General features: G+C 40.8%; 1 protein-coding gene and 1 long non-coding RNA gene across 4 annotated transcripts in view; one reads left to right on the forward strand and one right to left on the reverse strand.

The window, feature by feature from the left end:
* The window catches only part of GPC6 (glypican 6), a 1,016,336-nt gene that overhangs the window by 328,128 nt on the left and 669,571 nt on the right, over positions 1–18,637 (reverse strand). For both annotated transcript variants that reach the window (XM_084768281.1, XM_084768282.1), the window contains exon 4: positions 14,457–14,622. In XM_084768281.1, the coding sequence (XP_084624407.1) occupies positions 14,457–14,622 (166 nt within the window). The remainder of the gene's footprint in view (positions 1–14,456; positions 14,623–18,637) is intronic.
* LOC311589707 lies at positions 1,072–14,446 on the forward strand. Of its 2 annotated transcripts, XR_014776629.1 has the most exons (4): positions 1,072–3,805; positions 3,929–4,001; positions 9,009–9,319; positions 12,588–14,446. It is a non-coding gene; the product is annotated as an uncharacterized lncRNA (long non-coding RNA). The 2 variants fall into 2 exon arrangements; XR_014776630.1 differs by lacking the exon at positions 12,588–14,446 and having other exon boundaries at positions 9,009–10,199.

The following is an 18,637-nucleotide window of genomic DNA, read 5'->3' on the forward strand; positions in this document are numbered from 1 at the left end:
GTAAAACACCAATGTACATTAAAATAAGAATCTTCCCAGAAGGAGAAAGACTCACATGGTATATTCTCACTTATAATTGGGCACTAGCCCAAAAGGCATGTCCCACGAAAGTCTTTACTTACCAGGAGATTGGGATAGATGTGAGGACATCCTACTAGGACTCTAGGTAAGAGAAATATAAGAGATGGGGAAATAGAAGCGCCCAGAGGGTCCTATAAACCTACAAGAAGAACCTCATGATGGATGGATTGGGGCCCAGGGGTGTCTGCTCAAACTATTGCACTAACCAAGGACAATACAAGTAGTAAACATCAAACTCCTACTCTGATCTACCCAATGGACAGGACATTCTCCACAGTTATGTAGAGAGTGGGGACTGACTCTGACATGAACTCAGATGCCCCATATTTGACCACCTCCCCTTGGTGGGGAGGCCTGATCGCACTCAAAGAATAAGCAGGCTACCCACAGGAGACTTGACAGCCTTTGACCATATAGTGGGGGAGGAGGTCCCTCTTGGTCTTAGACCTAGGGGAGGGGAATAGGGTGAAAGAGGGAGGGAGGGAGGAACAGGAGGATGCAAGTAATGGGATAACAATTGAGTTGTAATCTGAATAAATTAAATAAATAAATAAAAAGAATCTTCTAATGTGGAATTTTGTACAGATATGGGCTTGGTTAAATAAACTTTTAGGTGGTCATCACAGAAGAAGCATATAGTCAGGAGACTTTTAAGTGACATAGAGAAACACTCTGCCAAACACTATGACCCCACTTCAGACGGGGGCTGGGAGGTCACGGTATTAGCTGCTCCACTACGGGGAACTGTATTCATATCATCAGAAACCCAAGTGAGGCACGGCGCAATAGCACACACCTGTGATTCTAGGGCTCTTACACGAGATGACTGTAGGGTCTGCAGAAGCTCGAGGGCCAGCTAGCCTAGTGGACTCAGCAGCAAGTAATGGCTAGACTGTGTCTCACACGAGGTAGAAAGGAACGACCACATCCCAACACATGAGAGTGTTCTCTAACCTCCACACATGGCTTCCACATACATGTGCAAGCATGGACTCATTTTTATTACTTGAAACCAAAAAGTATTAAGCATGGTATTACATAGCAGGTAAGAATTTCTCTTAAAAAGAGTAGTCTAAATGAAAAATAAATGCCCTTGTGTCTGCTAGAAGGCAGTAGCTTATAGTTTCTGTCCTTACACTGCTAATTAGTCCAGATGGCTGCAGCTTTCCACATAAATAAATTCAGACTTATTGGGGGAAGGGCACATGACATTTTCTCAGCCACCTTTGCCACCTTCTCTCCGGTTTACTCTTCTGCTGGATTAACATGTTTCTGTTTAAAAATTTGATTTTCTTCTTGTAGTCAATTTGTTGAATAAGGCTTATACTTCATCATGCTGCATTTTCAAACTATTAATTCTGCATCTTGAACATGCCTGGATGCATCTCTGAATTAAATCCTTATCTTACATCTTAAAAGTTGACTTCAACAAGTTTCTGACGAGCAGGGACACCCTGATCGCTAGGCATCACAGACCAAAAGAAAGAGGCATAGATATAACACAGAAGGATCAGTGAGTTTTTTCAAAATCTAAAATGATTTACTAGGAAATGGGGTTTCAGCATCAAATCCTACTCAAAAAATTAATGTATTCTAATGGTAACTTTATGAAATTCAATTAAACGGAAATGGAATGGTATTTCAATAATAAAGGGCCATATATTTAGTGCTACAAGGCCACTATTTTACCTTTTGAAATTTTGATCTTAAAAGCCAAAACTCCCATGTGTGTTAAGAAAAACAAGTGTAAAAGCTCACAATGAGAGCAGAAGACTAAAAACAGCCTCAGGCTTAACCTTTGCTCTGAGCCACATAGGTGACCTCAAATTACTGTTCCCAGGCCCGACCTCTCGTCTTACTTTGTTCTGGCAGCCTTCCAAAGAGGGACAAGTGGTTTTAGGGCTTTTTCTTGGGTAATAAATCAACTAATATTTCATGGTTTTCACCTTTAACGGGCTAAGCAGAAAGCATCTGACAGAAGTCACTACCAAAGTTTGGAGAAATAATTTATACTCTAGGGCATTCTTAAATCAGTAACTTTGCAATGTGAAATCCAAAAGATAAGTAAACAGAAGTGGTTGCTCCTTCGAAGGCTGCGTTTCAAAAGCTGCATCACGTATATTTGTGATGTTCCTTGGGGGAATCAGTATACAGAATCCAATGAATAGATTACATTGGTCCTTGTGTGCCGAGCTTTCATTGTGACAATTGTGCCACGGGGGCATGCAGTGAAGTCAAGGGCTGCTTTATGATATATAGACTTCTTGCCAGAGAGGGGAATGAATTCCTTTTTGGAATTTGTTGTTGTTCACAAAATTAACTTTTTCACGCCTTAACTTGAACTTCAGAACTTGGTGACGGCCAGAAGTGAACAAATTAATCCAAGAGTTCGTGTACTGAGAAAGGCAACACCAATAGAAATGAAGTTTCCTCTTAGGTTGAATGCAATTATAAAACATCACTGTATGTGATAAGTAAGACCAGCAGAGGGGTGCCTGAGTGAGAAAATGCACTGTGGGAAACATCCAGGCATGTCTCTGTTGAATTATAAGCTGAACACTCATATTTGTAGTAGTCTAGCTACATTTAATTAAAAAGGCTGGGGCGTGTAGACTCAGCCTCATTTTTGAGAGTGTGCATAAATGAGAAAACTTAAGTGTTTCACATTAGTGGTAAAGACAGTGCAATTTTTCACACACACACACACACACACACACACACACAGAGAGAGAGAGAGAGAGAGAGAGAGAGAGAGAGACAGAGAGAGAGAGACAGAGAGAGAGACAGAGAGAGAGACAGAGAGAGACAGAGAGAGACAGAGAGAGAGAGAGACAGAGAGAGAGAGAGAGAGAGAGACAGAGACAGAGACAGAGACAGAGACAGAGACAGAGACAGAGACAGAGACAGAGACAGCGACAGAGAGAATAGTCAGGCACGTGTGTCAGCCCAGGAGTTGGGACTCTGGCGTATGCATCTGTTAGGGTTGATTCCAGACATTGGCCATAGAGCCCTTTGGGCCTTGGTTCTTACAGTCCTGGCTTCTGCCTTAGGAAGAGAGAACACCACCATTTTTAGCATCTACTTGAAAATGTCCTTTTTTTTTTTTTTTTGGTCTCACTGTCTTTCAAATACAACAAGCCCTAAACAGATTAAAGAACTAGCTCCTCTATTTGCTGACACCACCGTCTTTCCCTGGATACTCGCCTCAGCCATGGCTGATGTATTGCTCTCTCGTCTCCACATTTAGTCTTCACTGTCTATCTGTAGGGTCTTGTAAATCTCCCATTGCTACGCTACCATGGTTTCTGCTGTCCGTCCTCCTTCACGTCACACTTTGATGACGTATCTAGTGGCGCTGCCGTTCATCTCACCCATCTGAACCCATCCTTTACTCAGCTGTCAGACTGTGGAACAGATTCTGCCATTCCTTGAATAAAAGAACCCCACGGCTTGCCATTGCCTTCAAGACAAAGGAAAGGATTTAGACCTGAAACCTCTATAGTGGAATCCTGGCCGCACTCACCGCCAAAGACATAGACGGACGAGATTGCCCTCGTGAATTCGGCAGGTGCTTCATGCCACTGCTTTTCCGGGCTGGGGTCCTTAAATGAGACCAGAGCAAGGCAAAGCCTTCTCTGCCGGGAAGGGGCATACCTCCCAGAAACCAAGAGAAACCAAGAAACAGACTGGTGGTGGGTGGACTACACCTCTCCTTGTCCCTCCTGTAAGTTCTTGTCAGCTAAAGATGGCCTAACAAATTTCCTTTACCTGTCGCTTTGCCTCTTTGGTTGGCACACTCTGATACTTCCTCTTTTCTCAATCCTACTTTCTGTTGTATTCTTCATAGGTTGTTCACTTAAAGAGGGATCCATATTGTTTCTGAGCTCAGTGGTCACTCTGTGGACACGCCTTATCTCTTGGTGAGTGATATGCACTTTCTAGTTTAGTCGTCATAGTAACAAGAGGAAGGAACACTCATATTTACTGATGGGAATAAGGCAATGAATGAAGTATAAACAACATTATTTAAGTCACATAGACTGTAAATGAGGTCACCAAGATTCAAGTCCACAGAATGATTTGAGGACTTGAACTCCTAACTAAGCCTCGTCTACCTAATTTAACTCTGCTTTGAAAGCACACCTCTCATCTCTGTGGAAAATCATGTTTCAAGCCTTAAGATGAGGTTACGTGACCCTCTCTTGTGCCTAGTGCACATGTAACGAGTCCATTAGCACAAAGGAAATCATCTGATAAAGACGATTTGAATGAGAATCAGAGAAATTGTGACACTGAGTTGTGTCATGTCAATGATAGGAATTTTAGGGTATAAGTCTACATTATTCAATAGTAACCATTATCTACACATAATGTATAATCAAATGAAATTATTATGTTTTATTCCTAAGCCAGTAAATATGTATTTTGTGGGTATACTTCAATAAAGGGAAGGGGCAATGATGAAAAATATGGCTCCTTGGACACATTAACTGTATTTGAAACATTCAATGACTATATTCTATTAAATATACATACATTAAAAGTAAAAAAAATTAAAACGATTGATTGATTCATCTCAGTAAGCTTACTTAAAGTGCCACATGCTGAGAGAGGGCTACTAGTACTATACTGGACTAAAAATATAGAGAATATTTCCATCATCAAAGACAGTAATCAGAATAGTGCTAATTTCATAGCCTCAGTTTCCCCCAATACATGATATCACTCCATGTTGCTGAACACCAATTTGCATTTCTTAAAGCAATATTAGGAGTTACCTGGTGCCGCAGATAATAATGTTCGCTCTGCACACCAGTCTCACCACTGTAACTTATAGTTACATGACCATGGCCAGTGTTTAACTTCTCTGAAGCTTAGAACGTTGGCTTCTTAATAGCGTTTTTTTTTAAGAGATTAAAAAATAAAGTAATTCTCATGTTGCTTGATGTAAGTGTTCTCCAAATGGGATCCAGGATTAAAGAGGTGGATATAAAGTTTCTTACAACTTCAATGTGGATATGGAATGCTGTGGTTGCAAGCAAGCTGCAGGACAAGTGTGAATATTCTCTTCTGGACAAGCTGAGCAATACGTATCTGTACACTAAATAAATAAGGTATAGTATTATGCACATGTTCAGTTGTGCCAGCAGGTACCTGCCAAATATTTAAAATTCAGCTATGAGATTCAGCCTAAATCACCATGGTGCTGTCAAGTGCAGGAGTATAGGGGAGTTATTCTTAAGAAGCTCTCTTAGGGTTATTTGTGGTTTAAGCTCTCCAGAAGGTTGGGCCAGACCCCTTGTTTTGAGTCAGAGACTAAATTTTTGAAACCATATTCATATTCCTAAGAGTTTTGGACAGAAGGCTATATCAAAGTCAGGGATGTCAGGTACAAAAATCAAAGACACTGGACTGAGACAGAGCAAAGAATCTGCCACTTAAACCTGGGGAACCCAAAAGTCACATGGGAATGGAAGGACTATTGATACTTCAAAACATTCTCACCTCCTCTGACCTACTTACCCTTTCCAATATAATTCTTAGACCCCTCATTAAACCAATGTGTTTCTGAGCATGGGTCTTAGGGGTGAATACTGTTAGGCTTGTTTGACATTTAACTGCCTATATTGGCTTCTAGAAAAATCCTTGTGCCTTAAGGAACAAAGCTGGAACACATACAGGCATATCGGTACTTGAAGGGTGTTATACTTCTATTTCATTGTTTTTTTTCTAACTTTTCACACTTTTCAGAGGGAAATAAAGGAAAGTGTTAGTGTGACAAATTATTAAAATCCATGCAAAGAGAAAAACTGAAGACATACCATTCATGTGAGATTTATATATAATCTGTTATTTCAAGGACAAGGATTACTTCATGCTCAATTTTAATTTAAATTCTCTTTTGGCTATCTGATGAAGTATTAATAGATGTTATATTTTTAGGTGAGTTGTAACCTCAAAGGTTTTACATCCCGTGAAGTTTCTCAAAAGTTTAAATTACTCTACAAAAATTTAGATTTGTCCCCCCTTTAAAGTATCAAATAAAAATATGTTTTGACCATCAAGATAGGTGACCAGAGTCACATCTCTCAGCTTGATTTTTCACCCGTTGTTCCTTGAGGGCTGATCCCAATAAATAAATCACAGATCAGTAAATGGAGGGAATATGTTTTCTTTAAAGGTGCCATCTATGACCAGTGAATAAAAATGCCTAAGAAAAAAAGTCATTTCAAGAATAACTCAAACATGATCATCAGTTCTTCTCTTGAGACAACTGTGAACTGAAAAAGTCTGCTTAGCAAAGCTGTTGTAAAATATCTGTAAGTGTTGTATAAGGCAAAGAATCCCACCCAGTGCCATCATTAACGCAAGTATCACTGAGACATCATTAACACAAGTAACACATGACAATAACACACAAGGATAAGATATTTGGGTCAAAATGAAGATTTTTTCATAGTAACTGATTTCTTGGTGACCTTTCTGTTGCTGTGTCAAAACATCATAATGAATGTTTGGTTCAGCTTAGAGTTTCAGACCATTAGAGTCCATGATGGGGGACCAAAGTGATGGTGGCAGCAAAAGGCCAGAGCTCACATCTCTATACTAAAGTAGAGAGAGGGAGAGCACTCCAGGATCCCCCAGCCCTGTGGCGCCTCATAGCTCTTCCCTCAGGGAACCACGCCTGCTTCATCAAGTCCTCCCGACCCATTCTAGGTAGCCTCACTAAGTGAGGCCAAGTATTCAGCCATGCGATTGTACGGGCGCCATTCTCTTTCCATTTAACACAGCTGCTGACAAGGACTCGAGTGTGATTTACGTGGTAGGATACCTTATCTTTGTTCTTTTCAATTTGTCACCAGATGCAGGATTTTGTGGCTCTTGCCACAAAACAGTTTTTGAACAGCTATGTACCATGATGCCTTCTAGAAAAATCTTCTCAGTTAGCCCGATTTCTCTTCCTTATTTTCCAATTTCTGTAATACAGTTCCTACCACCACACATTGGCTGAAATTGAAACTGCTAAGACTTGGATACTGTTTACAGTGTTTGGTTTTTGCTGCCCTTTCAGAATGTATTTCAGTCCCCTGTTAAAGTACACACATGCACACAAACATGCATACACACAAACACACATAAACATACATACATGCCTACATACATACACACAGGTCCACAAACATGCACATACACACACACAGAAATATACATGCATACACAAAGACATGCACAGACACATGAACATGTACATACATATATATATATATATATATACATGCATACATTTCCACAAACATGCAGACACACACATGCTTACATGCACACACATACACACATGCTCACATATATATTCTCTCTCTCTCTCTCTCTCTCTCTCTCTCTCTCTGGTATTTTACTTTCTCTTGATAATGCCTAAGGCTGGACACTTCTGTTACAATTTGCATTTGGAAAAAGTGATATCATATTTTCAAAGTCAAGTGGTAATTGCTAAAAGCAATCACCTTTTGATACAACCAATTACTCAATTTGTCTATAGAAAATATTAAAAATGAAATATAAGTAAAATTTAATTTAAAAGTAGAGAGCAAATTTCCTAACTATTTGATATAATTTGAGTTAACTCTGCACTCTCTTGCCAAACAAAATCCTTCTTCAGTTGGTTCCTAAGGAAACTGGTAAACTTGGTAAGGCATAAAGGTACTTCATGAAGAATCACATTACCAGTGAAATATCTTGTGTCCTAATAGATGCTATAATTGCAAAATTAGGTATGCCTATATTATATCATGGCTCTGATCGATCTTTGAAATCTAGTTTAGATTAATGAATATAAATTAGTAAATAGGAAACAGACCAATTAAAAGCTTTAAATTTATACAAGTTGAGTACATAAGAGCTAGAAATAAGTGAATAAATATAAGAATTTGAAGTGCAAATGAAGAATCCCCCCCCCCAGATGACAACTTGAACATAACATCTTTTAATGTCCATTGCTTGCTTTGAACCATTGGAAAATTACTTGTCTCAGAAAGAGAATTTCAATCCTGTGTAACCCACACATTTCTAACTCATAGATCAAGATTAGTGAATTCTCAAAGGTTAAGAAACGCCTGTCTCAGAGTGGTCAGGACACCACAGGAAAACCCACAGAATCAACAAACCACAGCCTGTAGGGGCCCACAGAGACTGAGCCGCCGATCAGGGAGTCTGCATGGTCTGACCTAGTCCCTCTGCACAGATGTGACAGCTGTGCAGCTTGATCTTCTTGTGGGACTCCGAACAGTGGGAACAGGAGCTCGGTCTGACTCTGTTGCCTTGCCTTGGATTGCTCTGTCTACCCTTAATAGAAGAGGTGTCTAGTCTTACTGCAACTTGATATACCAAGGCTAGTTGATATCCCTGGCTTTTCTGAAGAGAAATGGAGGAGGAATGGATGGGGAGTGAGATCGGGAAAGGGTCTTGGAGGAGAGGAGGAAAGGTAAACTCTGGTTGGGATGTAAAATAAATAAAATAAAATAAAATAAAATAAAGCCTGGCTTACATTTGCTGAGCAGCCCACGCAGTAAGGTGCGTGAACAGCATTAATCACATTGTACCACAGAGGGAATCTCACACATGCAGAGGTCAGAAATAAAACATTATTTAAAACTTGGGCAATTCATAACAAATACAGCCAAGGAAAAATTGCTGGGTCCAGCCAAGCGTTTTTTCCTTTTGTTTCTTTGTTTTATTGTTTTAAGCCTCTGGTGAGAAGTTACTATTGCATATAATTCTTCCAGCATTACAGAGACAACACAGTATTTGATAAATGCTTGCAAAAAATGAGAGGTATCTATCAATAACTACAAAAAGAAGGCCAAGGGTTGGGGGCATTGTGATTCTACTGACAAGAGACATGGGGATCTTTGTTTGTTGTTGCTGTTTAGGTCTTTCTTGGTCTTCTTAGGAATGCATGAAGACAAATACAGCAAGACCAGAGTTTTAAATAATTGCTTTGGCCTTTGTACCTCAATTGAGATTTGAGCTTCTGGACTGTGTTGTTGGATACACTCTCATATTACAGAGTGGAGATGAGGAGGCATTGAGCGCTGGCTGGGAAAGACAGTAGTTCTCAAGTTTTTCTGCTGCTTTGGTCTAGAGGAAACAATCTTCTACACTACAGGGCTACAGAGTCTACAAACAGGCTGTGGAAGAGTCCGTCAGCAAGGGTCACATGAAGCCCGCCGAGGAATGCTTGGTAACTATAGAACTTAGCAGATTTTATGTTATAGAATTTCATGCTTGAGGATGTGTTTGAAATAGTAGTATTATACACAAATGCTTGACATAGTCTTTCATGCTATTTCACAGCTGCCTAAAAAGCAGACATCATATATAGTCTTGTATATTTTATAAACCAAAGTAGGTGTTTATTTGCTGTGAACAACAAATGCTTATCTTGTAATTTCAAATATGGTTTGTCCAACACCGTTTTTGCCAAACTAAAAGAAAAGTACATATGATTTACATTGAAGACTGTCCTTGTAGGTTCTGAGAAAGACATCTTTGCACCAAAGTTTAAATTTATTATGTAACACTTACTTGTCAGTCAACTGGCCTTACACAGTTTCTTTGCAGCTGGCTCTAGCTTACAAGCTGACAGCAGCAGCTGCCACAAAGTCTAGATTCATTATCTGATTTGTTCCAACCATTCTTGTCCTTATGGATTCCTTTAACAACAAGGATGCATGATTTTCAAATCACTGAGTTACTCAGAATTACATTTTAAAAAGCAGATCTACATAGGAAAACAGGAAAGTCTGGATAGTGCCTTAAGCCTTCCTGGCTAGTTTCCATTCATTCCATTCAAAGGGTAGATGCTCCTGAGTATGACTCTTACCAAGCCGCAGCCATCTGTCTTCTGCTTACACCAATGCTAGAGTGGCGACGGGCTCTGGGTAAAGACACACTGGACGAACAAAAGAAGGGGTGAACAGCATCACAGTAAGTCCCTTGGCCGGGATAAGGTGGGTTCATAATTGACAGACTTACCCTTGTCTCTATATTTGGGTTGTGTTAAAACTTACTTATTGGCCAGTCTGGGGAAAAAAAAAAAAGAAGCCCAGAAAGTTTGATAACTCATGTCAATTTTTTGAGTGTCCAAGGCCTAATATAATATAATGTAATATAATATAATGTAATATAATAGCTAATATAATAGCGAATACAATAAAGTCCAGATATGGTCTGGGTATTTATTTCTAACTTATATCTCCATCTATGCTTGTGTACATCATAGTAATTCTATTTTACAAAGCCCATCAGTTCAAGTCAGTAGTAGTGAGATTTGATTTAAAAAAAAAAAAGAAAGAAAGAAAGAAAAAAGAAAAAGAAAAGAAAAAAAGAATTAAAATAAAAACAACCAAGTATTTTGAGAACCACAGACAGGCCATGTCAGACCTACAGAAATGGGACAGATACTTGTAAACATAAGGATTACATATGCTGTTGGCATTCAACATCAGTTTTATTAGATGGTGCTAATGTGACATCACCATACTTACTACTTCATTCTATACCTGGCCAGGAAATGTTTCCCGAAGCCTAGGTAAAACTCCTTACTGATTAGACATCGTGTACCCTAAATTTCTATTATACTAATACTGTATCATAATAAACTACACTAAATTCCCTATAGGCAAAAGCATATATATCTAACATATTCAGTACATATCCCTGTGACTTATTATTAGGTGCCACGGTTCATATGGCATGAGTGAAGATTTACAGATGTCTGTCTTCTGCTCATACGAAGAGCCAAGAACCACTAGTCTTATTCTGTGCTTTGAATTAATATTCTAAAATAATCAAAGTTGTTTGTGAACAGCCGGGCTGTACAATTGTAACAAACGCACCTGAAGGTCTTCTATTAATTGCTGTGATGGGGGCACGGTGTGTGATGTTGGTGAATCAAAGTGGCACAGGATGAAGTAGGGTCCCAGTCTCTTGTAGTCATCGCTCTCTTCTCAGACCAGCAGCTTTTTAAAAAAGAGACCCTTTTCTGTTCTCATCAATACACTCTCTACGGTACCAGATGTTTGGAGGAGACTGCCCCACAAAGCCATGGTTTTAAAGTGTTTGCAAGATTTATTATAGCCACTTACATGTAATTTGATCTCTGTTTTCTGTGCTTAGACTCTAGGTGTAATTTACAGCATGGTCTTTTGTCAAGCAGAACAGTTCTTACCTATGGATTCCTGGTATGGTCGCTAAATACTCAAAATAACTGCAGGATGTTATTAAAATGAGTTCTGCACACAAACTGACCCCTTGTAAAGGCTTTTAAATTAATCTAAGCACTTATTTTTTAAAAAGGAAATCATTTTGCATGTAGGCACCATTCAGAAGTGTGAATGGGTCAAACCGTGTATACATACAAAACAAAACAAAACAAAACAGCTGGGCTAAATGCCTCAGCAGACCTTCAGTGCCTCAAAGTGGGATTGCCTCCTGCTGTTCCTGATAGTAAGATCAGGCTACAAACGATGTTCATGTTCCTCAAGGGTACTGTCTGGCTCAGGGTGCTCACAGATCACCTATTTGTTCTGACTGATCACCAAAGATAATGCAGGCTGTGCTTTATTCTGGGAGGTTCCACAGGCTGCTACAGGGTGGGTTAAGACACTTGCTAAACTGCTAAATTGATGCTTTTTTAGCAGACTCGGCTTGGTCTAGTAGACTTTTTTCCAAGGTTGCCAACAACTTTAAAAAAATAAAATAAAGTTTTGCTTTCATAAAGTTTGAGTTCTTCATTTTCTTTATGATCTTGGTAAGAGTTTTAAAGTGGCACCTCTGTATAGGGCTCCCAGCTAAACTTGTTGGAGACGGGCTAAGAAATGAATCTTGCCCAGACTTCTGACTTCCTCTTTTTCTAAGACTGAAGGAAAACACCACCACTACAAGCACAGGACTTCAGAAGAGAATGGAATACCTTCGGGGTTTTCACTTGATTACTTAAAACACCTCATGTTAGCCATGAATTTTTTCTTTTGACGCTATCCAGACACCAACTGAATTCTAAGGACTTACCCCTTTCAATTAAGTGTTGACGTTGCGGAGATCATGAGAACCAGCACTGCGGTGACTCTTCAGCTGACAGCACACCACAGCAATGCTTTAGATGAGTACATAGTAACTAAAGGGAAGCACCCTGAAGATCTAAACAGCTTGTGTACCTGGTATACATGGCAGCTGTGATTGGCCCTAAGAGAGGTGCAGGGTTTGACGAATAGACACCAGGTGTGTGGGAGAAAAGGGCTTCGGGCGATCACCAGAGAAAAGCTTTTACACAACAACACTTGATGAACTAACTACTCGTTTTCTTCCTGATTTTTGCTGCTGCCTTTATGGACACTGTGACACTGTAATGCCAGATGTATCAGCTCGGAGAGTGGAATTAGCACTTTTGAATAACAAATGTGTCACGAATATTGCTCATCCAGATAAGTGTATATTTTGCTCTACAGGTCCATCTTGGTGAGGAACTCTCAGTGCTATAGCAAAACAGGATGAAGACAAAGACCCTGAAGGATCATCTTGTGGAACGTTAGGACTGAGAAGAGGAGAGAAGAAGCAAGCACATGAAGCGAATCAAGCTGGAACTAGACACAAACTCTCTTCATTGTTCTAATATAACCAACACATGGGGGAGCTCATATTTTAGTTTTTAAAAAATCAACTGATTTTGTTTTAGACATTAAATTTCACATCAAGCTGTCGCCTAACAACCCAGTGTATTGAAACTCTAAAGATCTGCTCTATGTTAGGATATCCAATGAGCACCAAGGGGGGAAACCATTAAGGAGGAACTGTCTTGGACCTTCATGATGGCTTAGTGGGTAAAGACACTTGCCACCACTCCTGAGTTCACTTTGTGGAACGTCCATGGTACAAGGAGAGAGACCCAATACACTCTTGTTTTCCTCTGACCTCCACATGAGTGCCTTGTCACAAATATACACATACAAACAATACATAAATTCAAAACGACATTGAAAGTAACTATTGTTCTTACAATGTAAAAAGCCTTTACCTGCTCAGTAGTGCCGTATTCTACGTAATATAACCCACACACCAACTTCCATCAATTGCTCAGTTCGAGTAAAGGCAGTACTAGTAACTAAGTCAATTTCAACCCAAAAGTATAAATGATCTATATAACTCACAGCATTCTAGGAGGTCTAATTGAATTAAAAAATATGAAACTTTTAAAGATTTCTTTTGGGTGAGATTACATTTTTTGCAAGCATGATTGAGGCACCTTTTCTCTGCTACACCTAATCCAAATCTTATATTGCACAGAACATATTTATTCCCCCATAACTCCACAATGTTACAAAGTGTCATGTTGCTCTGTTTTCATATTAAGTAACCTAAGTCCTAAAAATGTATTCCTCAGTGAAAACAATTTAGCAAACATACTTAAACTTGCTCATTCTGAACTGGTCCCGAGAATTTCTTATATGACTTCCTATTTGATGCAGACTTCTGCTTTTAACTTCAGAAATATTTTCTCTGGTCTTCTTAAACAAAACAGTGAGGCAGCCAACAGTTTCATTGGCAATGCTGCATGTCCGTAAAATTATGGCCCACTGGGGCGATGATAGGCACTCCTAAATTCTAACATGTCTTAGTCCCTTCTCACGGCGCCCTAAAGCTTCGGAATGGCCAGAAGACCCTCCGCATGCATCCTGCTTAGAGGTTGCATAAATGATGAAGGCTGGCTGAGGCTGACAAATCCAGCTGCTATTTTCAACTCCCCGCTTGTCACTCTATAATTGCAGTAAATGCAACGGAAAGTCCTTTTACTTGAAGGCCATTTGACAGAGGGAGGAAAACACATTTGCTCTTTCAAGGCTTGTGTACTTGCCTGGGAGAAGCCTGCCTATAAAATGTGTCCTTTTATCCTTAGAGAGCTATTTGGGAAATACCTTCGAGAGGAGCCATGATGCAGAACCCTTTCCCTGCACCCCCATCAGCCTCTCTCCTAACTTCTGGACCCTCCTGTGCTTGGAGCCTGTTTTTCTTTAGGATGAGACGGGAAACTGGCATGTGTCAGAGAAAATACTGAGCTCTCTTCATTCTGGCAATCAAAGGAATTGTTTTTGCAAAACCTGTGTCCCAATTAACTTAGTACAAATAAAAACCTGAGTGGTTTTTATTTTCTGATAAGATTTGACAATGGGGGAAACTGCAAAAGACTGTTTTAACATTGTTAAAAGGCCAGTTTAGTCTCTATAAAGTCATCACAACCTCTGATCTTGCAGAAGCATCAAGTATCACCATCACTTGCAGGTCGCAGGTCTTGGTTGCAGGACCTGTTGCCTGGCTCTTACCTATGAAGAGATTCCACTCGGTGTCCAGATCCGCCTGGTTGGCCAGACAGCCCTTCATGACGTTGAGGCAGTAGTTGTTGCAAGGCCTCACGGTGGGCAAGCCTCGGCAGTATGGGCAGTACAGCATCTTCATGAGAGCCCGGATGCACCCAGGGGTGGGGCTCACCTGCAAGTATATAAGATGGGGGAGGAAATCAGTATGAAAAAGATGGGGGAGAGGGGAAAAAGAGAGTCATGATTTCCTAAGTAGCCCAATGAAAAATAGGCAAAGGTGCTGCACTGAACCGGAAGTGGCCAAACAGAGGGCGGGAGAAACTGTTTACAAGCTGAGCCCTTTTACATTTTTTAATATAGGAGCCAGTCAATTCCTATTAAATACCTTTGCACAGGCAAGAAATAGCTTCATGAAATGTTCTTGGGCACATTTTGCGTTCCCTCTGACACTGCAATTCAGGCCTAAGCCACAGACACTGTTTTATTGCAGTAGAACGTGCAATGGGATAACACACGTGAAGGCAACTTGAAAAGCAAAGAGCCCCGCAGAGATGTGGTTGCTATTAAAGTCTAATGTGACACCTCTAGCGACAGTTCCAACTGGTTACTTGATCCTTGTCTAACAGAGACTGGCGGGTATCCTTCCTGTGTGTGTAACTACTGTATTGGCTCAGTATCTGTCACCTTGCCTGAGATCTATGTGACCTAGGCCTGCAGAGAAGCGATGGGCCTGGCGAGGCAGTGTCTTCAGTCTTCTGAGGGTACAGGTGAGTTCACCGAAAATGGATCCAGCTTGGAATGCCTGCAGGAATTCTTTCAGGAATTCAGAATCACCACTAACTCACTGACTATGAAGTGCTATTTGCCCAGAACAAGGAATACAGTGTCCCAAATAAACCCTCAAGCAGGGAAACTTGAGGCTGAAGACTGAGACCTAGAAGACAGGAGGAGAGGCAGTAAAAGCCTTCCTCTTGGATGAGAATGAAGTGAGCCCTGCCCCCATGCTTGAGCCGGGTTTTTGTTTTGTTTTGTTTTTTTGTTTTGTTTCTTTTTTCTTTTTTTTTTTTTAACCTAGAAACCAAACTTAGGGATTTTCAATACAAAGCTTTAGTTCTATGACCAAAGAGTTTAGGGAATATACTTGTATCAGTTATTTTTCTCATTGTTAGTTAGAAAAATATCTAACTAAAACAACTGTCATAGGTAACATGTCTATTGCCACAATGGAACAGCATGACCAAAAAGCATCTTGGGATGAAAGTACTTATTTCACTCAAGGCTCATTATCAAAAGCAGTGAGGGCAGGAGCTCACACAGCGCAGGCCCTGGAGGCAGGAGCTGATGCAGAGGTCATGGAGGAGTGCTGCCAGCTGTCTCACTCCTTCTGATTTCCTCAGCCTGCTTTTTTTTATAGCACCCAGGACCACCAGCCTAGAGATGGCACCACCCACATTGGACTGGGACCTCCACACCAATCCCTGATGAAGAAAGTTCCAGATCTTATGGAGGTATTTTCTGAATTGTGATTCTTTCCTTTGAGATATCTCTAGCTTGGGTTAAGTTGACATAAAACTAGTCAGCATACCCTTTACCCTGGCTTTCTTCCTCTTAGCCAAAGCCAATTTCAGGGTCTATACTCTATTCACTGATGCTCCCTCATGAAAGAAGGGTGCTGTGGGAAGTTACTCAGAATGTCCAAGTCTGTCTTTGACAGCTGGAGTCACAGTAGACTCAACATGTGATTCTATTGAGTGCTATCCAAGACCCTCAGAGTCTTCAGGAGCTGATGACTTAGATGAAGCAGATTCTCTCCAACCAGGCATCACCTGTGGCCTTTTGAGAATATATTGTAGCCTCTTCCAGATGCAGAGCTCCAGGGCCATGCCTGCACTTTGAAGTCTACAAAGAATAAACAGGCTTTGGCAGTGATGCCAAATTTCAAAATTTCAAATTTCAAAAGCCAAGTGCTCATTTAGTTTGATTGTTACAAAAATTATGTTTTGTAAATGACCAATCTATTTTCAAATAAAATGACGTTTAAAAACAACAACAACAAAAAACCTCGCTTACTATTGTCATTATGTGGCAATCTAGAGAGGTGTCCATTGCTAGAGCTGGCTTTAGCCTTTTTTGTCAATTTAGCCCAAGTCAGATGTAAGTTATTTATTACAGATTCGCCATGACTAACGCATTCATCTTTCATCTATCTATTGGCCGAGTGTATGGAATGAAATGCTGTGCTCCTAATGTTCCTCAGGAAGAAATTGTGCCCTTGTTACCTCCTGACTTATGTTCTGGATCCTTGCCAGCTGTAAAGCTTCACTGAGGGCCCCCTGGATGGCCTCTCTCCTGAGGCTTCTCCAACTACTGCCCTTTTGTCAGCCTTGAAGCAAGTACAGAAGAAATCAGTGCCCCCAAATCCCTAAAGCAGTTCAGGTGACCCCTGAAAAGGGGACTAATGGAGTATTGAACTCATCCTTCTTGCCACTCTGGACATTGGTTTGGGGACTCTGAACAACATCAGTTGGACTGAAGGCTTCTTTGTGTCAATTAACCCTTCCATCTCACCAGCGCAGATCAGCCAACAAGGACCAGCTAGACACCTTGGCTGCCTCAGTACTCTAAAATGACTACTGCTAAGCATAGGATTGGCATTCTCCCCGTGAACAACACTGCATCCATGCCAACAAATCCTAACTGGTTTGAAATGGGGTCTAGAGACAGGCACCAGAAAGTATTTCAACCATGAGCCTCCTCCTATGCATCTGCTTCTGGTTCCCTCCCACTCTGGCCCCTCACCTGGACCACTCCTTTCCTCCCTGTACTCATACTAATGTTTCTGCACTGCCTTTTAAATGGTTTACTTAACTGAACTTCATCCTATACCGAAATCAAATGTTCCACATAAGCTTTTCCAATGGGTTTCACTCTACAACAGCTCTGCCAGCTCCTTATACATCTGCAAAAGACCCTCTGGAAGCTGTGGAGAGACTCTGGGTAACAGAGACCTTCATCCCTTCCACCCCAGGCCACTTCCAGTTCTTTTCATTAGTCCTCTATGCGCTCCTGGTCCCTGCTGTGGATGCTCTGCAGCTCCCTGCTACTTCTGCTATCTCATTATTGTGCTCTAGTCCAGGCAAGGGGGGACCAGTCATTGTCACGTGGAATCAACTCTACACTCACTTTCTCTTACCGGCCCACTCTGTCTTTCCCACCTGGCCCCTTCCCCTCCCTCAACACTCTCAGAACATCTTTTAGGTCTACTCTATAACCAAACCATCTGCTTCTATCCCTCTATTAATTGTTTTGCAAGTCTCCTCAGGAATATGGGGTCACAATCGCCTGATCCATTGAAGCAGATCAGGTTAAGACTCTCTCCCTGCTATAGGACCAGAGGACTTATTCTTCAGTGATCTAGAACTATCCTCTCCAGCAGAGACCATCATCATCATCATCATCATCATCATCATCATCATCATCATCGAACAGCTTTAATGACCTGCCCTGCATCTTTACACCTTCTCACGGTTAGGAATGATAGTTTCCTGCCAAAAGACTACACTCCCCAGCTTCCCTTGCTGACTGCAGGAGTCATTTCCGCCCTGATAAGAGGGAGTGTCTCATCTTCTGTAAACATCTTGGCCATCCACACTAGTGGGTGACAAGATGCCCCTTCACTATGAATAAATATTGTCCACTTAAAGTCTGAGCCTCTCATTCTTTCTGCTTCCATCTCTCTACAGCTGCTCCTAAATAATCTAATGTATATGAGTTAGATTTCCCTACGTTCACTTTTCTATAATCTCCCCATTCTTCCATTGACTTTTATATGCCACAGCAATATTCTTCTGATTGTTACTTTTTCCTAGTAATGCAAGGTTGGCTTGGGTAAAACCATCATTACGATCAACCGTAAGAGTCAGTGTGTCAACAACTCTAATGGAAAGCAAACTATGAGATACTACTCAGCTATTAAAAACAAGGAAATCCTGAAATTTGTGGACAAATGGATGGAACTAGAAATGATCATCCTGAGGGAGTTAACCCAGATCCAGAAAGACTCACATGGCATATACTCACTTATAATTGGACACTAGCCCAAAAGGGAGATCCAATGAAAATCTTCACTTACCAGGAGATTGGAATAGATGCGGAGGCTTTCTATTGGGCCTCTAGGTGAGGGAAAT

Source organism: Acomys minous (genome assembly GCF_964271855.1).
Source record: "Acomys minous genome assembly, chromosome: 18".
NCBI classification, from domain to species: Eukaryota; Metazoa; Chordata; class Mammalia; order Rodentia; family Muridae; genus Acomys; species Acomys minous.